The sequence below is a fragment of the Furipterus horrens genome, unplaced genomic scaffold (assembly GCF_987537825.1).
Source record: "Furipterus horrens unplaced genomic scaffold, mFurHor1.1.pri manual_scaffold_11, whole genome shotgun sequence".
Classification (NCBI taxonomy): Eukaryota; Metazoa; Chordata; class Mammalia; order Chiroptera; family Furipteridae; genus Furipterus; species Furipterus horrens.
Genome location: NW_028327181.1, coordinates 62,082,834 through 62,104,729, shown reverse-complemented (window position 1 = coordinate 62,104,729; position 21,896 = coordinate 62,082,834). Strand labels below are relative to the sequence as shown.

The following is a 21,896-nucleotide window of genomic DNA, read 5'->3' as shown; positions in this document are numbered from 1 at the left end:
AACATATATATAATTACATATTGTTTTTGTGATTAATCACTATGCTTTAATTGTGTTCAATTTGTAACAATGAAAATACATCCTGCATATCAGATATTTACATTACAATTCATAACAGTAGCAAAATTATAGTTATGACGTAGCAACGAAAATAATTTTATGGTTGGGGGTCACCACAACATGGGGAACTGTATTAAAGGGTCGCGGTATTAGGAAGGTTGAGAACCACTGCTATAGAGTAACTAATTAAGTCACACAGATAGTGTCAGGATGAACTGAGTAAGAAAAGAAACAAACTATTCTTGAAGATCACACCAGTTAAGACACAGCAACCACTGTGTGGAGCGCCTAATAAACTCTATCATAAGAGAATGCTTGTGACTTCTGTGGGAATATTCAAGTGGGGCTGGAGATGAAGATGGCATGGCACCACTATTTTATACATAATGAATTTATGTTATGCTTTGGGATCTCTCTCCAAAAGCATCAGGGCCAGCGTACCTGGTATGTTTGTGGAATGTTTAAGAAGCAACTGGTATTTGATATAGTTATGGCAACAGATGTTTATTAATTGTGTTCTGTTTATAGAGTTCAGTGCTAGATTATGTGGAGGGTACAAAAAAGTTTAACATGGTCTCTCTTTTTGTTTTTTTGAGGGAAGTGGACCAAGTGTTTTAACACTTGTTACTGTGTGTCAGAGTATGCTAGATGCTTTACATACATTGATTCATTTATTCCTTAAAAATTCTGTCACAAAGGTCTTGTTATTCCTACTTTACAAAGGAGTAAACCAAAGCTTAACTTTTCCAAGGTGGAGGTGGCACAGGATTAGAGTCTAAATCTGTTTTGCTTCAGAGGCCATATTCATTAATTTGGTAAACTTTTATTGTATACATCCTTTATTCCTAAACTACATTAGCTTCTAGGGATTTCTACTCCAAAGGAGTTTAGTAACGTGATAAATACTATATGGTATTGGTGCTATGGGAGGACTGCCTGCGTGGTTAAACATTAATACAGAACAATCTGCGTTCTCTGCATACCAAAAAGCTGGGAAACGAAACCTTGAAGTATTTTAGAATCACCAATGAGCCTTAAAAATGCAGATTCATGGTCTCATCCCATTAAAATCTCTGGGGTTGAGGCCCTGGTAGCTATATTATTTTAAGCTTCTAAGGTGAGTGCTGGTAGCTAAGTAGCATAATATTAAGGAGAAGGGACAAATTGTTGTGTGGACTTAGAATCTTAAAGATGTAGTAACTTATGGAAACAGAAATGGGTTTAAGTTTGTAAACACCGATGTGGAAACAGAAATGGGTTTAAGTTTGTAAACACCGATGTTGTTTAGACCGCATGCGCACACACACCACCACCACCACCACCACCATCATGAAAAAGGATGAACCTGCTTGGAAAAATGCACACAAACAACTTTATGCCATTTTAGACTTTAGTTGGTTCTCTAAAGCCTATTCAAAGCCCCCTTGGTGTCCATTGATTTCTGCTAGGAGCCCCTATAATCCAAGTCTTGGGCTTTTTTTTTTTTTTTTTTTTTTTTTTTTGCCCTTGGGCAATAGCACCCAGCGCACAGTAGGCAGTCTATTTGAAGAGGGATTGAGTAAATGAATGAAAGTGATAGAAAAAGAGAAATCTCAGGGTCTAGGATTATAGATAACCTCAGTGATCTTCCTCTTGGAGTTACCTTTTCCTAATCTTTTAGTTCTGGAGTACTCTAGAGAAGAGTAAAGGAGGCAAAGAGGAGATAGTGAAGGCAAGGAAGGATCATTTGTTTTCTTTTGTATAGTCTGATGTAACTCATATGCCTTTTCTATAAACTGAAATGCACATAAGATTTATAAGAGAGGTGCCACTACTGCCAGCGGGGAATGGATGGCCATTTCAATAAACAGGAATCATTTAACTATTCATATGAAAAACCTCTACTTCATAACATATACATAAATTACTTCAAATGGGTCATAGACTTTTCCCTGGCTGGTGTGGCTCAGTAGATTGAGTGCCAGCCTTTGAGCCAAAGGGTCACCAGTTCAATTCCCAGTCAGGGCACATGCCTGGATTGCAGGCCGGGTCCCCAGTTGGGGGTATGCAAGAGGCAACCATACATTAATGTTTCCCTCTCTTTCCCTGTCCCTTCCCCTCTCTCTAAAAATTAAATAAATTAAATCTTTTATAAAAAGGGTCATAGACTTTTAAATGTAAAAGGCAAAATAATAAAGCTTCTAGAATAAGACAGGAAAATATCTTCATGACTTTGAGATAAGCAACAATTTCTTAGTTGAACAAGGAAAGCATTGACCATTGGGGGTAAAAAAGATTGTTAAACTGGACACCATTAACATTAAGGATTAATGCTCATCAAAAGTTGAGAGAATAAAAAGACAAACCTCAAGCATATATCCAGCAAAAAACTTATTTCCAGAATATATTGTGTGATAGAACAATTGTTTAAATAAATTCTTAGCATTTGAGGAAGACCATTAGAAATAAATACTTGACATTTTTTCAGACTGTAAATTCTGTATCTAAACATATATCTTATAAAGAGCTTCTACAAATTGAGAATTTTTTCCCATCAATAAAAGATGTAAGAATTTCACAAAAGAGAATAATCAAATGGCTAATAAGCATGTGACAAAGTGCTCAAAGTCTTTTAGCCATTAGAGAAATGCAAATTAAAACTACAATGAAATACTACTGTATACCCACCAAAATGGCTGAAATAACAAAGACTGACAATATCCAGTGTTGGCAAAGATGAAAAGCAACTGAAATGCTTATCCTTGCTGGCGAGAGTGTAAATTTGTAAAACACTTAGGAAAACTTGATCTCTACTAAAGCTAAATATACACCTTACCCAATGACCTAGCAGTTTTACTCCTTGGTATATTATACTCAAGAGAAATGATTGCATATATTCACCAAATGACCTGTACATAAATGTTCATAGTAGTTTTATTCAAAATACCTAGAAATTGGGACGCAACCCAAATGTTTGCCAGCAGTACCCTGAATAAGTACATTGTGTTGCATTCCATTCACGTAATGGTGTACTCCACATCATTAAGAAGGATGAACCAGTGATCCACATCAACACGGTAGTGGTCAATAGGCATGTTCTCCCCCAAATGAGCTGTATATTCAGAGTAATCCAAACCATGAATTTCATAGGCATAACAGTAAATGAAAGAAGCCATACACAAAAGACTCCACTCTGTGATTCAATTGTATAAAGTTCAAGAACAAGCAAAATGAGTCTCTGGTTATGGAAATAAGAATAGTGGTAACCTCTGAGTAGGAATGGGTTTTGACTAGAAGGGGGCAAATGAGCCTTCTGGGTTGTTGAAATGCTTAATTTCTTGATCTCAATTTTAACCATAGAACAAAAATTCATCATATTATACACTTGTGTGTGTAAAAATAAATTTAATTATACACTTAGTATTTATGCACTTTAGTATATGTTACAACTCTATAAAAATAATAGTAATAACATAGTCTCTACCTTAAAGAACTTAAATCTATTGGAGGGTGAGAGAATGAGGAGGGAGTAGCTCCTTTGCTAAACATGGGATTTAACTCAATTCTATGAACAGTTAAATTTCTAGTCTTTATATATAGAATGAAGATTATTCACAGCAATTGTTTTATTTATTGATAAAGGGCTAACTAAAAAAGCTAAGCCATTTACTGATCATGTAACCAATTTATAGTGAATCTTATTACATAACAGATGTTAAAATTCTAAAAAGCAGCTATCTGTTATCATGAGCTTTTGTCCAGTTCATTAGAGACTTGAGAAATGTGCTGAAACACTGTTTGGTAATGACCATTAGTTAAGCTTTAGTTCATTTTTTAATTAGACAAGTATGCTTACTTTTTTTGTATTTGAGATCCTTCGAGGCATTGACAGTATGTTGGGATACTTTGACTCTTTACAAGTGTCCTTTTATATTTACAATATAGGGCTTATCTCACACACTTTATTCCCACAAGTAATAGTGGGGTTATAGGGGGACTCGGGCTATTTAAGTAAGGGGTCAGTTATGAAGTCTGAAGTTTGAAACTGTTACTGTTTATTCTCACTTCTGACATTCCTGGATCATTTCTACAGGGCTTTGCTCTCTTTGTGTCACCTAGAAACACTGTGGAATGTCATCCTCTGATAACATTTTGAGGTAAAAAGAAAAGGACTAAAAAACAATAGGTGGTTAAAAAAATTCCATGGAGTCTAAAATATCGCACCTTTGAAGCTAACAATCATAGCTAAATGCTTTAGTGCAAATGTCTAACCATGTTTTATATGGCTTTTCTACAAAAAGCCTCATCAAATTTGGAGTAAGAAAGCGTTATTCTTCTCTATCAAGGTTTAAATGTATGGTTGTCACTATCCTCTAGATAACCCCTAATTATAGTAGATAGATTTGAAGTGTGAAACAGCTTTGTCTAATGGACGCTGTCACTCATTGCATTCTGTTTTTCTGCGAGACAGGGTGTTATGTTGTTCAGATACAGAGTTGAGTCCAAAAGATGTCAAGTAAAACACTTAATTTCTTTTTTTTCCAGTTATAAAATTTATTTATTTATTTTCTTTTGAAAAATATTTTATTGATTATCCTATTACGGTTGTCCTGAGATTCCCCCTTTGCCCCTCCTTGACCCAACACCCCCCACTCCCTCAGGCAATCCCCTCACCATTTTTCATGTCCATGTGTCATGCATATAAGTTCTTTGGCTACTCCATTTCCTATGCTGTACTTTACATCCCGCCCCTGGCTGGTTTGGTTCAGTGGATTGAGCGTCAGCCTGCGAGCTAAGTGTCGCTGGTTCGATCTTCCAGTCAGGGCACATCAAAGAAGGAAAACTCTGACTCCAAAAAACCTCCGCTGCCTTGCGGCATACCTCTTCAGGGGAAAGGCTAAGGGAGTAAACCCCGACAGAAAATCCGGAGCCGGAGTCCCTAAGGCGGTTTGACGTTGTAGTCAACACTGGCAACTCCTGCGGCGCACCTGAAGCCAAGCTGTATTGATCCGTCTTTCCCTTGGACCCTTCAGCTGCAAAGAGAGGGGGGGTCTGCTGCATGGGCAATAGCAGACCCTCCATATCACCCTGCCCAGGCTCTGTAGCTTCAGCTTCACTGGAGAGGACACTCCAGCGTCATCGCAAGATGTCGATTTAACACGGGAGGAGACAGATACCGTGTCACTCCCGAGTTGGACTGCATAGCCATTCTCGGCGGTGCAGATAGACTCTTAAGAAGCTACACCATCGTCTCTCGAGACGGACGGCTGCCGACGACGACTTTACATCCCCATGGCTATTCTGTAACTACCTATCTGTGCTTCTTAATCCCCTCACCGCTTCACCCATTCCCGCACATCCCCCTTCCATCTGGCAACCATCGAAATGCTCTTCGTATCCATAATTCTATCTGTTCATGTTTGCTTAGTTTATTTTTTAGATTCAATTGTTGATAGATTTGTATTTTTTGCCACTTTATTGTTCACAGTTTTGGTCTTTTTCTTAAATAAGTTCCTTTCACATTTCATGTAATAAGGACTTGGTGATGATGAACTCCTTTACTTTTCTCTTGTTTGGGAAACTCTTCATCTGCCCTTACATTCTAAATGATAGCTTTGCTGGATAGAGCAACCTTGGCTGTAGGTCCTTGCTTTTCATGACTTTGAATATGTCTTGCCAGTCCCTTCTAGCCTGCAAAGTTTCTTTTGAGAAATAAGCTGACAGTCGTATGGAACTCCCCTGTAGGTAACTAACTTCTTTTCTCTTGATGCTTTTAAGATTCTCTTTATCTTTAACATTTGGCATTTTAATTATGATGTGTCTTGGAGTGGGCCTCTTTGTGTCTGTCTTGTTTGGGAATCTCTGTGCTTCCTGGACTTACATGTCTATTTCCTTCACCAAATTAGGAAAGTTTTCTTTCATTATTTTTTCAAATAGATTTCCAATTTCTTGCTCTTTCTCTTCTCCTTCTGGCACTCCTATGATGTAAATGTTGGACCTCTTGAAGTTGTTCCAGAGGATCCTTATACTATCTTCATTTGATTGGTTTTTTTTTTTTTTTGCTTCCTTGTGTTCTATATCATTGATTTGATTCTCAGCTTTATCCACCCTACTGCTGTTTACCTGTAAATTGTTCTTTATTTCAATTAGTGTATCCTTCATTTCTGATTCTATCTTTTTTATGCTGTTGGGGTCCTCACTAACTTTCTTGAGCATCTTTATAACTATTGTTTTAAACTTTGCATCTGATAGATTGCTTATCTTCATTCGTTTAGCTCTTTTTTTGGATTTTTGATCTGTTTTCACTTGGGCCATGTTTTTTTTTTTTTTTTTTTTTGTCTCCTTGTTTTGGCAGCCTCCCTGTGTTTGTTTTATGTATTAGGTAAGTAGAGCTGCTTTGACTCAGTGTCTTGGTAGTGTGACCTAATGTAGTAGGTGTGCTGTAGGGTCCAGTAGCACAGGCTCCCCTATCATTCAAGGTGCGCCCTTCGTGTGGGCTGAGTACACCCACCTCTTGTAGTTGAGCCTTGACTGCTGTTGGAAGATCAATGGCAGGGATTTACCAGGCCAGTCAGCTGCAAGGACTGGCTGTGACCACTGACCACCAACCTCCACCCTGTGTGGAGGATCAGCTGTGCGGGAGCAGGGTGGTGCATCACTGTGGTCTGTAGCTGTCCACTGGGTGTGCTGGCCCCGGGGTTTCCCAGGTGGTGCAGCCAAGGTCAGCCCCAGCCTGTGTTTTGCCCAGGGCCACCGTGCCTGAGCTATAGAGCAATCTGAGATGGCTGCTGCTTGTGCTGGGTTTGGAGATTCCCAGGCGAAGCGAAGCTGTGGATCTAGGTTGTGTCATGTCTGGGTCTCACTGAGGCCAGCTGTTGCTTGTTTGAGAGGATTTAGAAGTTGTGAAGCATGAACCAAGACCAGCCATTCATGTGGAACCGCAGCTTGGGTGTGCCCCTAAGTTGGGTGGGGCAGAGTCTTTGGGGGTCTCCAAGGTGGGTCAAACATCACTGCATTAGCCAGGTTAATGGAGTCTCAGATATAGCACCAGCCTGCCAGTTCTGTAAGAGGGTGATTTAGAAAAGGGTCAATGGCCTCTCCCTGCCTTGATGCCAGACACTTCAGTTTCTGCCTATATACCACTGGTGCCATTCAAGCTGCTACCCTTGTGCTGGAGCTCAGAGGGAGTGAGTCTGAGTAGGTGAGGCCCAAGAGGAGCTACTTGGGGCTCAACTCAATCTCCACTGGTTTTTGCAGGCACAAGTTGTGGGGACTGCCTTGGCTGGTGTGGCTCAGTGCATTGAGCACCAACCTGTGAACCAAGAGGTCGCCGATTCAATTCCCAGTCAGTGCACACACCTGGGTTGGGGGCGTGCGAGGGGCTATCAGATCTCTTGCACATTGATGTTTCTCTCCCTCTCTTTCTCCCTTTCTCTAAAAGTAAATAAATAAAAATTTTAAAAAGACTTATCTTCCTGGAACCCTGAGCTGGGGGCCTGGTGTGGGGCTGTGGCTTCTCGCTTCTGAGATATCCCTCGTGATTTTTATGTACCACACGTGGGTGAGGGACTAGCGTGCTCCACATCTACGCCCCTCCTACCGGTCTGGATGAATGTGCTTTCTTTAATTCCGTAGCTGTCAGACTTCTATTCAACTCTGTTTCTGATGGTTCTGAGTGATGGTTGTTCTATAATTTAGTTGTTATATTGATATGGTTGTGCAAAAAGGTGAGCTATGTCTGCCTACACCGCTATCTTGACTGGAATTCAAAACACTAATTTTAATGGCCTTCCTCAGCCATCAAATTATGTTAATTATGTTAATTATGTTAATGAGAAATGAATTTATGTGTATATGTGACTAGCTAATTTTAGGTTTGTTTGATATATAGAAACGAAATAATATATCTAATATGATAAAAAGTATTCTCTGAAGAAACTGGAAAATCTGTTATTTGCCATTTGTTCTAAGATTCTAAGTATAACTTTAATCCAGAAAGGAAAGATACTTTATAATAAACATCAAAACTATTTTAAAACCTTTATGTTTAACTGGTTTTAAAGAGGGTGAAGGCTTTTTCATTACAGAAGGTTGGGAGTGGGGGTGTTGAAGAGGTTAAGGGAGAATAAATAGTGATGGAAGGAGACTTGACTTGGGGTGGTGAACACACAGTATACAGGTGATGTGTTATAGAACCATAGACCTGAAACCTTATAATTTCATTAACCAATATCACCCTAACAAACTCAATAAAAAAGAAGAAAAATTTAAAGTGACAAATGCTTGGCTTAGCTGAAAAAAGAATAACCTTTAAAATGAAGAAATTTCTTCCACATAAATTGCAAGGGGAAAAGAAAAGGAGATGGAGGAAAAATCCATAGGTTAAACTTAAAAACGTAAATCAATCAGAATATGTAAATCTTACTTGACTCCTGATTTAGACTAACAAACTTTTTAAGAAAAGAAAATTGGAAATTTGAACACTGCATATTTTATGGTATTAAAAAACATGCATGCATATGCAGTACATAAGTCATTTCTTTGTTTTTCTTCATAGAAAACTGATGTGAATTCAGTTCAAAACATTATATATTTATATTTGATCATTAGATATTTTAAAAGTTTTTATCTTTTAGCAATACTTAATGTATGGCTGAAATAAGTCAAAGTTATATAGGGAGAGTAGAGGATATACGTAGATAAAAAGAATGGCTGTCTATAGATCCCTACTAAGTCTATATGAGTTATTTACATGATTATATGAATATTCTTTATACTATTCTGCCTACTTTTATGTGTTTGAAATTCTCCATGATCAAAATTTTTTTTCTTAATAAACTAAGCCAGAGTTCAGAAAATTTGAACTTGTACTAGCACACAATTTACTTTCTGTTAAATGACTTCTTCCATATTCTTTGAGCCTGGTATTTGTCATTAGCAAGGTATGTTCAGATTGTTAGATGTGACATCATAGTTGGGACTTAAAACAGTAGTTAGACAGCTGGTAGGGGAAGTAGGCCTATTTGTTATATTTCAATGGCAGAAGTGACATTGGTAGTATGGTGCTTTTATAAATGACTTGAATTTCAGATGCCTTAAAGTCTTTTTCCCACTCTAATGACTTCCTTTTTTTTTGAATTTGAAATAAAATTCAAAATGCTTAACATAATTTCAAACATTGTTATATGATATATCTATCCCCTGCCTTTCTCTTCTGTTTTATCCCAGCCTGTTTTCCTCCCACCCACTATGTTCCATAAGCACTGGCATTTCTGTTTCAAGAATATTCCTGGTTCTCCCTTGCCTCAACAACTTAACATTTACCTCGAAAGCTTTTTCTCCCCACTCCTCTTTATTTTTTCCCTTCATAATAATAAAGGTCATAATTATATATTTGTGTAACTATTTGTTTAATGCAGTGGTTCTCAACCTGTGGGTCGCGACCCCTTTGGGGGTCGAACGACCCTTTCACAGGGGTCGCCGAAGACCATTGGAAAACACATATATAATTACATATTGTTTTTGTGATTAATTACTATGCTTTAATTATGCTCAATTTGTAACAATGAAAATACATCCTGCATATCAGATATTTACATTACGATTCATAACAGTAGCAAAATTACAGTTATGAAGTAGCAACAAAAATAACTTTATGGTTGGGGGTCACCACAACATGAGGAACTGTATTAAAGGGTCGCGGCATTAGGAAAGTTGAGAACCACTGGTTTAATGCCTTCCTCTTCCCTAGTCAAGAGACTAGGCAGGAATATCAGTTTTGTTCATTATAACCCAAGAACCTGTCACAGGGCCTGCCAGGTAGAATACACTTATTAAATATTTTTTGAACAGCAGAATAAAGGAATGAATGGTAGGTATGGCTCCTCATGCTCTTAGAGTAATACTGATTATTAAAAACAGGACATTTCTTTCTAATACCCTCCTATGCAGGGGTTCTGGTAGCATGCAGTAGAACTCCATTGCCTCTCTCATTTGGTTTAGGTAGAATTATCTTTGAAATAGTAAGTTTACAAACCCATCTTAATGTTTAAGACTTTTTCTTGACTGATAAATTTAGTTAATCTCAGTGGACAATTGTAACTAACTAACCCTTAGATCATTGAAGTGTTAATAGTATTGACTTGCATTTATGTGGTATGTCATTTCCTTTTTATTTCTCTAAGTCTTACTTTTTTTCTTTTCTCAGGTACTCTCTGCCCTTGACATACTCCAACCTCCACACATTGACTATTTTGAAGAAATGTATCCTAACCAGGGAATGTGAAAGATGGGGACAGTTTTTTCTATTAATTCTTCTAGCACCTTTCGGGGTTCATGCCTTGAAGTATATTAAATGTCAACCTTGCAGAAGTGGTTGAGTACCTGGAACCAGGTAATTTTGAAATACCAAGTATCTGACAGAGCTTAGTATTACCAGTATATCCTGAGTGCTGATACCACAAAACAGGACTTCTGAGCAGGTATTTTATTTAATCCACTCACAGCCTTATAAGATAGGTTATTATCATCCCCATTTTGCAGGTGAAACCGGTCAGGCAACTATGTTGTAATGGAACTCAACAAGTGCTCTTGTCAGTATGCAACAGCTGCCTGTCAGTCAAGAGGATAGGATGGCCCTTTTTCCTTTTTCTCCCGCTTGGGGTAAGGTGAAAATTGAAGAGACAATGTGAGTTAAATGTCCCAGGTTCCTTGGAATAATGGAGATGACGATGGGGATGGTGGTAGTCCTCACTTACATAAGTTTTTATCAGATGCAAGGCACGGTTCTAAGTTCTTTACACATATGAGTTTATTTAACCCCTATAATGGGCATCTGGGGAAGGTATTATGATTATTCCCTTTTAACAGGAAGGAAATTGAGGCACAAAAATTTCTTTCTTTCTTTTTTTTTTTTTTTTTTAATTTTTGACTAAGATCACAGAGCTAGCTAGTATGTGTTGGGATTGAGGTTCAATTCTGGGTAGTCTGACTATATAGTCTTGATTTCAACCCCTACATATATGATTCTCTCAGGATGGAGCCTTTAGCATCCCCCAATTACTACAATAGTTAATGTGTAAAAATAGTGTGTTAGGTACCATGGACAGATACCGTGTCACTCCCAAGTCGGACTGCACAACCATTCTCGGCGGTGCAGATAGACTCTTAAGAAGCTACACCATCGTCTCTCGAGACGGACGGCTGCCGACGATGAGGTACCATGGATAATAATAAACTGTAAAATAATGCCTGGGACTATGCATAGAAAAAAATAAGTTAGCCCACCTGATATTCCTAGGCAAAACATCATTTACCATTCTGTACTTAACTTGGTAAAGCTTTAAGTGAAAGACAGAAAATCCTAAATCATTGAATTCAGTGAACTCATGATAGTACTGTTTATTCACTCAAGGATTTTTGTTAACACTAGACCTGTGACTGAATGGAAATTAATATAATAGCAAGATACTTTCTGATTGAGCAGTGAGTGAGCTAAACAAAAATCTCATTCTTAAATATGTGACAGGTAATTTCATATTAGACAATTATCTTTGATAATTTCCGTAGTAACTGGAAACAACTAAGAGCTTCCCAAAGGGAAAGAGACCAGCTAAACTGACTAGGGAATTGGGAAATCATGTAAAGTGGTAGAATTGTCACTAATCCACCTTGCTGGGGTGTTTTGATCTAACAAACCAAAAGCTCTTGAATACTATAATCCTTGATGATATTTTAACCCATGAATCTCTTATGGAATTAATCCCTTTGTAAAGGGTTAACTCAGTGGACTTGGGGTATTTCAACTCTGCACACTCCAAAGACAGGACTGGCGCTTGACTGACTCCGGGCTGGTGAGAGCGTCTTTGTTACCTGAGGTCTTGGGCCATGCCAGATGGCTCTGGCACACCCTTTTTTAAAAAGTACAAAATTAACCTAAAGATTAAAGAATTGAGAATGTTCTTTTCTCCTCAACTATATTCAGTAGTAGCGACTGAGGAAAAAGCATTAATGATTCCTTTTTGTTTCATGGGAAGGAAATTCACACACTAGGAGATATTCCTGTGAGTGTGTGCTACTGTCTCTGCCTCTTTGGAAATCAAGTTGCTGACACCAAACCTTGAAATTAGAAGAAATCCTTTTTATTAAGTAAGAATTTTACTGTATTATAGGCTGTGTTGGGGGTGAGTGGGTTGAGGAGCAAGATTACCCTCAGGTTCAATGATTTGGTGAAAGGACTCAGGGGACATCAGGTAGGCATAGAGCATCCAAGGAACCTTAGCTACCCAGTCTCCAACCCTCCACCCTTCTCCCCACCCAGAGTTTAAACCAATATGGCTGGACCAAGGCCCAAAGCAAATAAAAACAGGCGTGCACCATAAATCACATTGTTAGCACAAACTGTGTGGTGTAGCCAAGCCCCAGGCATATTGAGATGCTCTTATGAAGCAGGATATTGCAGGGGCGCAAAGGTTATTTTCCATTAGCCAGGTCAGGAGCCAGTCCCAAAGACTTCTGGAATGTGTACGGTTTGGGTAGCCCAGATCTGCTGCGTTAACCCTTTATTGAATATAGGTCTTCTGCGGAAAGAATGTTTTCATTATGAGATAATTGGTGAATATGGACATATTTAATAAATGCCAAATATACTTAGATTCTCTTCACTAAACACTTAAGCTAGTTTATTACATACATTTTCTGTCTTATCGTTCAAGCATGAATTATTTATATCAGGTACTAGTTTTGTGTACTTGGGTTTTTCATTCCTTTAAAAACCCTATATGTGTGCTTCTATAAACTACAAGTTCTCGATCATTATTATTGACCATAATTTAATTGACTCGGGAGATCCTTGATTCATTATTATTTTAAATCCTTGCAGAGCAGAGGAAAAGCTAGCACAGTTATGATTTAAAACCTTGAGTGGCATAGGTGGTATAGTTGCTGTTGGTGGCTGGTTTCAGCCCATTTCATTAGTTAGCAGAATGTTTCTGTGAAATTCCTCTCCCCCAAATTGTTCATTAGTGTTTAAATAAAAGACTTTGCCATTAAATCGTTGTGGAACCCTCTGGGACACCATTTACTTAAATGTTTTACTATTTTATTTATTTTTACCTTCAGGTTTAAAAATTGACCCTTGTTGCTTTCATAGTAACTAGCTGGCTACAGATAGAAAAATGTTTCAGACTTAAACCTCAATGTTCTTATTTTCTCTTGTATAATTTTTGTCTCTATGTAGAATGATGCACAGAAAAATATCTTTTTCCAGTGGTGGTACCTTTTGGAAAACAATGAATGTTTTTAACATAAAAAGAAATTAAAGCTATGGCTGCCATAGGATTATAAAGACTTTTTAGGAAGGCATGATTTAGCTTGGAGTACAGGATATTACAGATTTGTGTTTTTAAATGGAAACATAAGAAATGCCTTAGTTACATATATGTGCTGTCTTTGCTGACTTTTTAAAAATAGCCTAAGTAGGAATTTTCTGTGTCCTATGCTTTTAACACAAATATGTTGTAGCCAAAGCAAATCTATTTTTTCTTAATTTCCATCTGAAAGATAAAACACCTGAATACATAAAGTACAAAAATATTCACCATTTAGTAGGATCTGAAGTTACTACTTGATATCAACTTAATATATCATCCCTCGATCAGCAGCTCCCTCTGTAGCATCTCAGAAATACGGCATACACATTACATGTGATTTTACATGATGGTTTTTTCTTTTTCTCTTTTTAATTGGAGGATTGTTGTATCTTTGAAGATTTTAGAATGGCTAATATTTTGAGTTTTAAATATATGATTGTGAAATTGTGCTTTGAAGAAAATTTTGAGATCTGTTTGAAGCGTTGTCATTTTAGGTACATTCTAACTATATTGCTTTGCATCTAGTGGATGTTCTAATACTTAGTTGATAAAGGAATCAGTTCATAGAATTATTTCCCATATTATTAAGTTATAAAAGAAAAGAAATAATTTAAGTAATCTTCCGTTGTACATACAGTACCACCACATCATTGTACTTTTTTCTAGATGAGAAAATTGGGGTATTATAGTACATATGTAACTTTTAGTAGACAAACATTTTGAACCTGAAGATGTCTTTAAAACTATTGAATAGTTACTATATTAGAAAAATCTGAGGGTTTTTTGTTTTTTATCTGTTTTTTTAGAGAGAGGGGAAAGGAGAAAGAGAGGGAGAGAAACTTCAATGTGTGGTTGCCTCTCGTGCGCCCCCAACTTGGGACCTGGCGTGCAACCTAGTCATGTGCTCTGACTGGGAATCGAACCAGCGACACTTGGCTCACAGGCCGACGCTCAGTTCACTGAGCCACAGCAGCCAGAGCTCTGAGGTTTTTGCCCACCAAAAATTTAGTCTGGGTTTTAAAAGACCACACATCTTTAATAACTCCTTAAACAACTTTTAAAAAGGCAATGTCTAGATCATAACTGTTTACAAATCTACTTACAGATTTAGCAATAGTCAGGTATGAAAGAAACAATTTATCATGACCTCTGTAGCATGTACCTTTTGTATTTTCATATTTTTTAAATTAATATATCTAGAAAACATTTTTTAATAATTAAGAAAGATTATGTATTTTTCTGAACTGAACTTTTAGCTTGCTAAAGGATTGCATTAATCATTTTATACTTTGACTTTCTATTTGGAAATCTGTATGAAAACACTTTAGCACTTAATTACCTTGAGCCTAATGAAATTTAATCCAAGAGAAACCAGTTCTAATTGTTTGATTGAAAAACATTATTTATTATGCTTCAGTTAGGCTTCTGGACTGTACACATAAACAAGCCCCTTCCCAGAAAGTACTGGATGCCAACTGGATTGGAAATTAAAATTTGACTTGCTTTGGGAAAAGCTTATTTATAACTTGAAACATAATCTTAGTATTTTATAGAGGCGGTACAGGTCTTTGGTGCTAGAAACAATTATAACCTAAAATCTATGGAAATGAGAAGTCTAATGGAGTGACCGTGTGTCCCAGTTTGCCAAGACTCCTGGATTTTACCTGATGTCCTGGTATAATAAGTTCTTCCTTTCACTTTCAGAAATGTCCCTGTTTGGAAAATAGCTTTGGTTTATGCAGACACTGTTTAAATAGGAATCACTTGCCATAAAGGCAGTGAGGGAACTTTCAGCCAGTTAGAGTCCTTGACTGGCAGTCATGTAGTTTTTGGCTTGCCAGATGTAGTAGTTTAATTGATAGTATTGCACACTATATTTCATAGCAACATTTTATACTTTAAGGAATATACAATACGTGATTCCCTGGTACTATGAAGCAGTTCTAGGAGTCATTGAAGAGCTAAGAACAAAAAAATAGGAGAAGGGGAAGTACGTAATACTTACGTAAGTGTACTCTTTCTGCAACAACAGTACCGGCACGGACCAGAAATCTGCATCCTAGGAGCTTCAGAGATCGCCATGTTGTTAGAATTTACTCTTTATTTATTTCATAAACAGAAGCATCAACTGTGTTCCCTAAAACCTGGAATTTTTAAAAATTTTGCTCACTGTTTTATTCCCAACCCTTAGAACAGTGTCTAACATATAGTAGGTGCTAAATAAATATCTGTAAAATTAGTGAATAAGATAGTCTCTGTCCTCCAGGCTTGTATCTAATGGGGGGGGTACAATCATGTAAATAATAATTATCATCTACGATGGAAAGTATAGCAGTAGAGAAGAATCAACGTATTCTGAGAGCATTGGGGGTTTAATTTTCTCTCTTTCCAAGCTGGATTACCCGAAAAGCATTTGATGATTTTAAAGGAAAAAAATCTTACTTTTCTACTGTCACCAATTTTGGCTTCTTACCTCTGACACCTAGTACAGAAATGCAAAAAAAGGCAAAACAGAAGTTGCACAGCAATCCAAGAACAGTTGAATTGCTGACTTTAACCACCACCTAGACAGTATCTCTTAAGCTTTATTTATTCAGCCCAACTTTTAGCACTACCAAGTATATAATATTGTACTAGTCTCTGTGAAGGGTTGTAGATGAAGAAACTGAACCCCAGAGAGGTAAATAACTTAGAAATGATAGAGCTGGGATTTGAACCCATGTTGACTGTCTAGAGGGCCAGGAATGCTCAAAAACTACTGCTACCTTTTAATGCTTTCCCTCAAGAATGCAGTCTGAAGTGAGATAAGATGTAAAGGAACAACTATCATAGATGGTAGAATGTGCCAAAAGAATATAGGCAGGTGGTATGAGACTTTAAAAGAAGATTGCTTGAGGCAGCAAAAACAATTAAACTTCATGGAGGAAGAGACATTTCAGATGATTGTGGAAGGATGAGAAGGATTCAGGCAGGTAGCATTGAGGAGGATGGATATTCCAGATGGAGGGAGTAAGTATCAGGAACTTCCTTTAAGGAGTGGCAAATCATCCAGTTGACTATAGGTTAGCATGCATGATAATGAGAAATTAAGCTACCTGGGGCCAAGTCATGGAGTGCTTTGAATGTTGAACTAAGGCAATTTGTCTTTATTTCGTAGGCATTTGAAAGCCCAGTGAAAGATGTTTTGTAGTGAGGAGTATGACAGAATTAAAAATGTTCTATATAAACTTGAAGAGTTTCTTTTGAGAATGATACAGTTCTAGAATTGAATAGTGATGATCAGTCCACAATATCGTGAATGTACTTAATGCCACTGAATTGTACATGCTAAAATGGTTAAAATGGGTAAGTTTTATGTTATATATATTCTGCCACAATTAAAAAATTTTTTTTAACATTTTAACAGACTTGGCTGAGAGGCAGTGCCTGTTGTGAAAGGAAAACAGGATTCTGGCAGTTGATTGGGACTCTTTCACCATGTACTCAGTAGTCTGGGTTTTGATGTTGATGACTGGTTGTGTTGAGTACTTAAGGAAATGAATAAATCTGGGGGGCTACCTTGAACATTATAGAATGTCTGGCCTCATTGGAAGAGAAGCAATAGAAATCAGAAAAGAACTTGGTGTATTGTGAGAAAGGGGAGAGATGAGACCAAAGACAAAGCATTGGAATGAAAGCAAAAAGCAGGTTCAGCAGCAGTAGTAGTGCAGTTAGAGTATGAGATTGTGTTCCAAGAAATGAATTTGTAGCTAGAACAAGTTGTAATTGCTTTGAGATATAAAGTAGAGTCATGCTTTCAGGTGGATGAAGTGGAATAATAATGTAAGTCCTTAGAGTTCACATGGTTAAGAAACTGACGAGTAGACTTTCTCTACCCTGGCTCCACACTAAAATCACCTAGAGAGCTTTTTTAAAAATGCTGATACACAGACCCTACATTCCAGAGATCTGGATTCTGATTGGTTTGAGTTGTGTCCTAGATGTCAATAAGTGGTGTTTTTTTCTTTAAAGTTCCCCTCAGTGATCTTAATGTGTCTTTAGGGTTGGGATCCACTAGGCTAGAGAACTGAAGTGATTATCAGCATGAATGTTGATCAGTTACCACCTGAGGGACTTTGAATATGCAAATATAAGCCATCTGGTTGCATCATCTAGCTAAGATTGGATTGTTCTAAAGGCTGCTAGATATGAAACAAGGGTAAGAGACTATGGAATTAGTTATGGTATGTCTTTTTTAAAGAGGTCTTAGAGCAATAGGCCTGGGACCAACCATAGCCTGAAAAGGGGGTAGGAGAGAAAGAAACCCCTTACTCCTCTACTTATCAGCTCTTTAAATGGAAACCGTGTTCCCCATAATCATGTTCATGCTCTTCTTGTAAGTCTATCATAAATGCTTTTTTAAAATTTATTGACTAATTTTGGAGAGAGAAATATCGATTTATTGTGCCACTTATTTATGCATTCATTGCTTCTTGTATGTGCCCTGAGTGGAGTTCAGATCCGCTGTAACCAGCTGAGCACCTGACCAGGCATAAATGCTTTTTTGACAACCAAATTAACTGTGATTGATCTACAAATCTTTATAATCTCAAGATCTACTTCATCTTCTGTTTAAGCTTTAAGAGTCTCAAAATATATTTTAGGCAAAAGTTCTAACTATTTACATTCTGACACATCAGCAATGGAAAGGGCAGGGTTCAAAATGAGGTGTCAGGAGTTTAAGGCTATGTGAGTCTTTGAATCCGTGCCTTGAGCTAATCACCGAAACTCTCTGCTTCGTTTATTCTTTGAAATATGTGTTTTTGAACTTACAGTAGAGTCAGAGTCATGCAGTTAAACTGAAGCATATTCAACATGGTTATTTTTTTACATCATTAGATAGTTTTTGCCCAATTCCATTCATTTAGCTTATCTTCCAGAGTAACCATGAGATAGGAATAAAGGCTGTGCTAGTCCCTCAAGTAATTTCAGCCCTGATAGGTTTCCAATGGTGAGAGCATTTCACCTAACTGAGTGTGATGCTGGTGTTGAGAGAGGTACTTTAACACAAGACCGCCGTTCCATATGGGGTTCGATCAAAGAAAACAGCACTCTGTTCCCATACTAGAGAACACAATACTGTTGAATTTAATGAGAGTTCGATATACTGGTCTCCAACATAACATCTTCCCAGATGATTTTTTGTGAAAATCAATGTTTGTTTTATGCCCTAACTTTAGAACTTTTATTTTCCCTCAGGAAAGACATACCACCAGGTAGTGTAAAGTACAGCAGCCATTGCTGTTATCCTTAAGGAGTTCATGTTTCAGTGGAGATGATGGATAATTTTCAAATAATTATAGTACCAGGTAAGCAGTTTTACAGTAGAGATGTTAACCAAATTTTCTAAAGTAGAAAATACTGCTCTGCCCTTATCTTCCCCTAAAAAAGAAATTTGGAAGACTGATCTGGAACTTATTGTTTTCATAGAATAAGACATTTTCACTTGTCCTTCCTATATCAGTCTGTCTGTAAAGATCTACCTGTTAGTAGAATAAATACATCTTCAACATTTCCAGTTGTATTCTTATTTTTCCTCAAAATTTTAGACAGTATGTGATTTCTGTTGGTGGGTCCGTGGAACACTTTTTGCATCGTTGTTTTAATTAAATAGCAGTGTCATATCTAAGTGCATAGTAGAACATTCATTCCATAAATGTTAGAAAGTAGGGGTTATAAATAAATGGATGCCCCTGGCTGCTGTGGCTCTGGATTGAGCGTCAGCCTGCGAGCCAGGTGTCGCTGGTTCGATTCCCAGTCAGAGCACATGACTAGGTTGCATGTCAGGTCCCCAGTTGGGGGCGCCAGTGAGAGGCAACCACACAGTGATGTTTCTCTCCCTCTCTTTCTCCTTTCCCCTCGCTCTAAAAATAAATAAATAAACAAAACAAAATAATTAATTAAAAAATAATAATAATAAATGGATAAGGCACTGTGACATATATATATGTTTTCCAGCTTTATTGAGATATAATTGACATGTAACAGATCTATCTGGACAGAGAAGGCAGATCACTTAAAATGGAACACCTTTTTATTTTGTCTCTTCTTAACTGCCATAAGAAGTACTCAGAAACAGACTTCTCTGATATTCCTCTCCTAGATTCATTCTTCTTCTAAGTTTTTGTTCTCTGTACATTTTGAATCCTCTCTGCCCTTCATAACTATTCCTTTTAATAACTTTGTCTTTTAAAACCTTCAGCCAAAAATGAATTTCACTGGTAATGGATAGCACCATAGTTTGGCATATTGAGAGGTTTGTCCTTTCTTCAAAATGCTGTTTGTGGTTGTTTATACCACTGATAAAAATCTGTTCTTAGTTTTAATGACATCATTCTTGCAGCTTTACAGTAGATCAGACTGGAGTAAATTGCTCTCAAATTCTGTTGGGCAGAAGGACATTTGAAACCAGATTGTCTGGATACAGAAATAAGTTTTTCACGGTTTAGAAAGTGTGGGTGGGCCCTGGCTGGTTTGGCTCTGGCTGGTTTGGCTCAGTGGATTGTGTATTGGACTGTGAACCAGAAGGTCACCAGTTCAATTCCCTTAGGGCACATGGCTGAGTTGTGGGCCAGGTCCCCAGTTGGGGGCATGTGAGGAATGTTTCTCTCCCTCTCTTTCCATCCCTTCCTCTCTCTCTAAAAATAAATAAATAAAATATTTTTAAAAACGAAAAAATATTAGAGAAGTAAAATGTTTTAAACTAGTTAGAATAGCGCTTTCAAATAGCACCTTTTTTAATGTTGAGAAAATAGTGACTCTTCCAGTCATTTCATTTGGCTTCTGTGCCTTGGGTTTGTGTATATGCGCATTTGCTTTGGATGATTCTGACGGTGGTAGTCAGCAGGCTGTACCAACAGACACAGAGCTTGCCTTTGCCTTCTCCAGAGTACTTTGAGAAGAAGAGAGCTGAGGTTTGAAATAACATCATTTTCTCTAGAATGCTCTTTCTATTTTATTGCATGTGTGTTTATAACCTTAAGGACCAGGACTCAACCAGCAGAACCTTCAGGGTTATGTCAGAGTATATAGAATGATAGCTTTCCAGTTTTTTTCTAGAAAGAAATTTTAAATTGCAATTTAAAGGTAGTTTTAGTTTCTTAATATTTGACATTTTATAGAACAAATTATTTACCTTAAAAAGAAAGGGAATTTGCCTTTGCCTGGGAAGGAGATTGTTGTATTCAATGTTTTAACAATATGACCTTATATTCCATTGATTTCTATAGAGAAGCACAGGCATGCTTCAAGAAAGGTCAGTGATTCTAATTGAAGCACACATGGATTTTTTCCTAGTTGGAAAGGCACCCATGCTTTTTGTTGCAAAGGAGATGATATTTAGGGCTGACCATTTGTTCCAAGAGAAAGCAGTTCTCTCTGTGATACATTGCTGTTTTTCTTTCATGTGGAGAGCATTGTTTGAAATTAACGTATCCATAAACCAGATTTTCATTATCCATGCTATTTAATGCCCTCATTTTTATTTCAGAGGCAGTTACATATCTGGGATCTAGGTTGAAATTTCCCTTCTCTGTGCACCAGATTTTGAAAGGAAAAAAACGTGAGGAAAGAGATACTATTAAGTCTCACACATTTATGGTTGTGAGATTTTCTTCTTTCAAACAGGAATGGCAGGATTTCAGAATTAGTGCTTTATGTGGGTTTAAGCAAGTTTTAACTGACATTCTTAGACTTTTTATATAAGAGAATCCATGGCTTGAGGATCCAGACTTGAGGATCTGCATACTACAATTAAACAAAACTCACTGTGTCCTTCTGGAAAAATCACTTGACTCTCTTATCTGTTCCAACATGTATTCCACAAAGATGAAGACGTAAAAAAAAAGATTGTAGAACTATTGACCTATATTGTGCCTACTTAATAAATATTTAATATTGCAAGATTTCTTTTTCATAATCTGGCTTAGTGTTAGTTTCTGTACAATATTAAATGAAAGAAAGAGAATCAGTTTTTATTATCTCAAGTCAGTAAAATCTAGTTAGGGATTAAAATTGTGTTTTCAAAGCTTCTGTCCATATTTATTCTGTAGGAAATAATTTGATACAACAGGTTCTTCATTTTCCTCTCCCAATCCAGCTAAACCAGTTAAATACCCTATTTTGCTATATAAAAGCTTTTCACACATCATTTATAGTTTTTCATTCATCAGTCGTTCGTTGCGCATAGAAAATTAAATGTGTTCAGACTTAGGTTTAGTTTAGCAGGCAGAGCAGCCAGCTATAGTTCTAAACTCCAGGTGGTAAGTTTTTTAACCTGATAGGTAGGTTGTTTGTTTGTTGTTGTTTTTTAAGATTTTTTTTATTTATTTAAATTTTATTTTTTAATTTCTTTTAAAGATTTTATTTTTAGAGAGAGGGAAAGGGAGGGAGAAAGAGAGAGAGAGAAAGAGAAACATCAGCGTGTGGTTGCCTCTTGCACACTCCCAA

The 21,896-nt window shown here is 37.2% G+C and overlaps 1 protein-coding gene across 1 annotated transcript in view; it reads left to right on the top strand.

Moving 5' to 3' along the window:
- The window catches only part of NLK (nemo like kinase), a 125,601-nt gene that overhangs the window by 56,377 nt on the left and 47,328 nt on the right, over positions 1–21,896 (top strand). Inside the window, exon 3 of the mRNA XM_090290990.1 lies at positions 10,247–10,302. Coding sequence (XP_090147116.1) covers positions 10,247–10,302 — 56 coding nt within the window. The remainder of the gene's footprint in view (positions 1–10,246; positions 10,303–21,896) is intronic.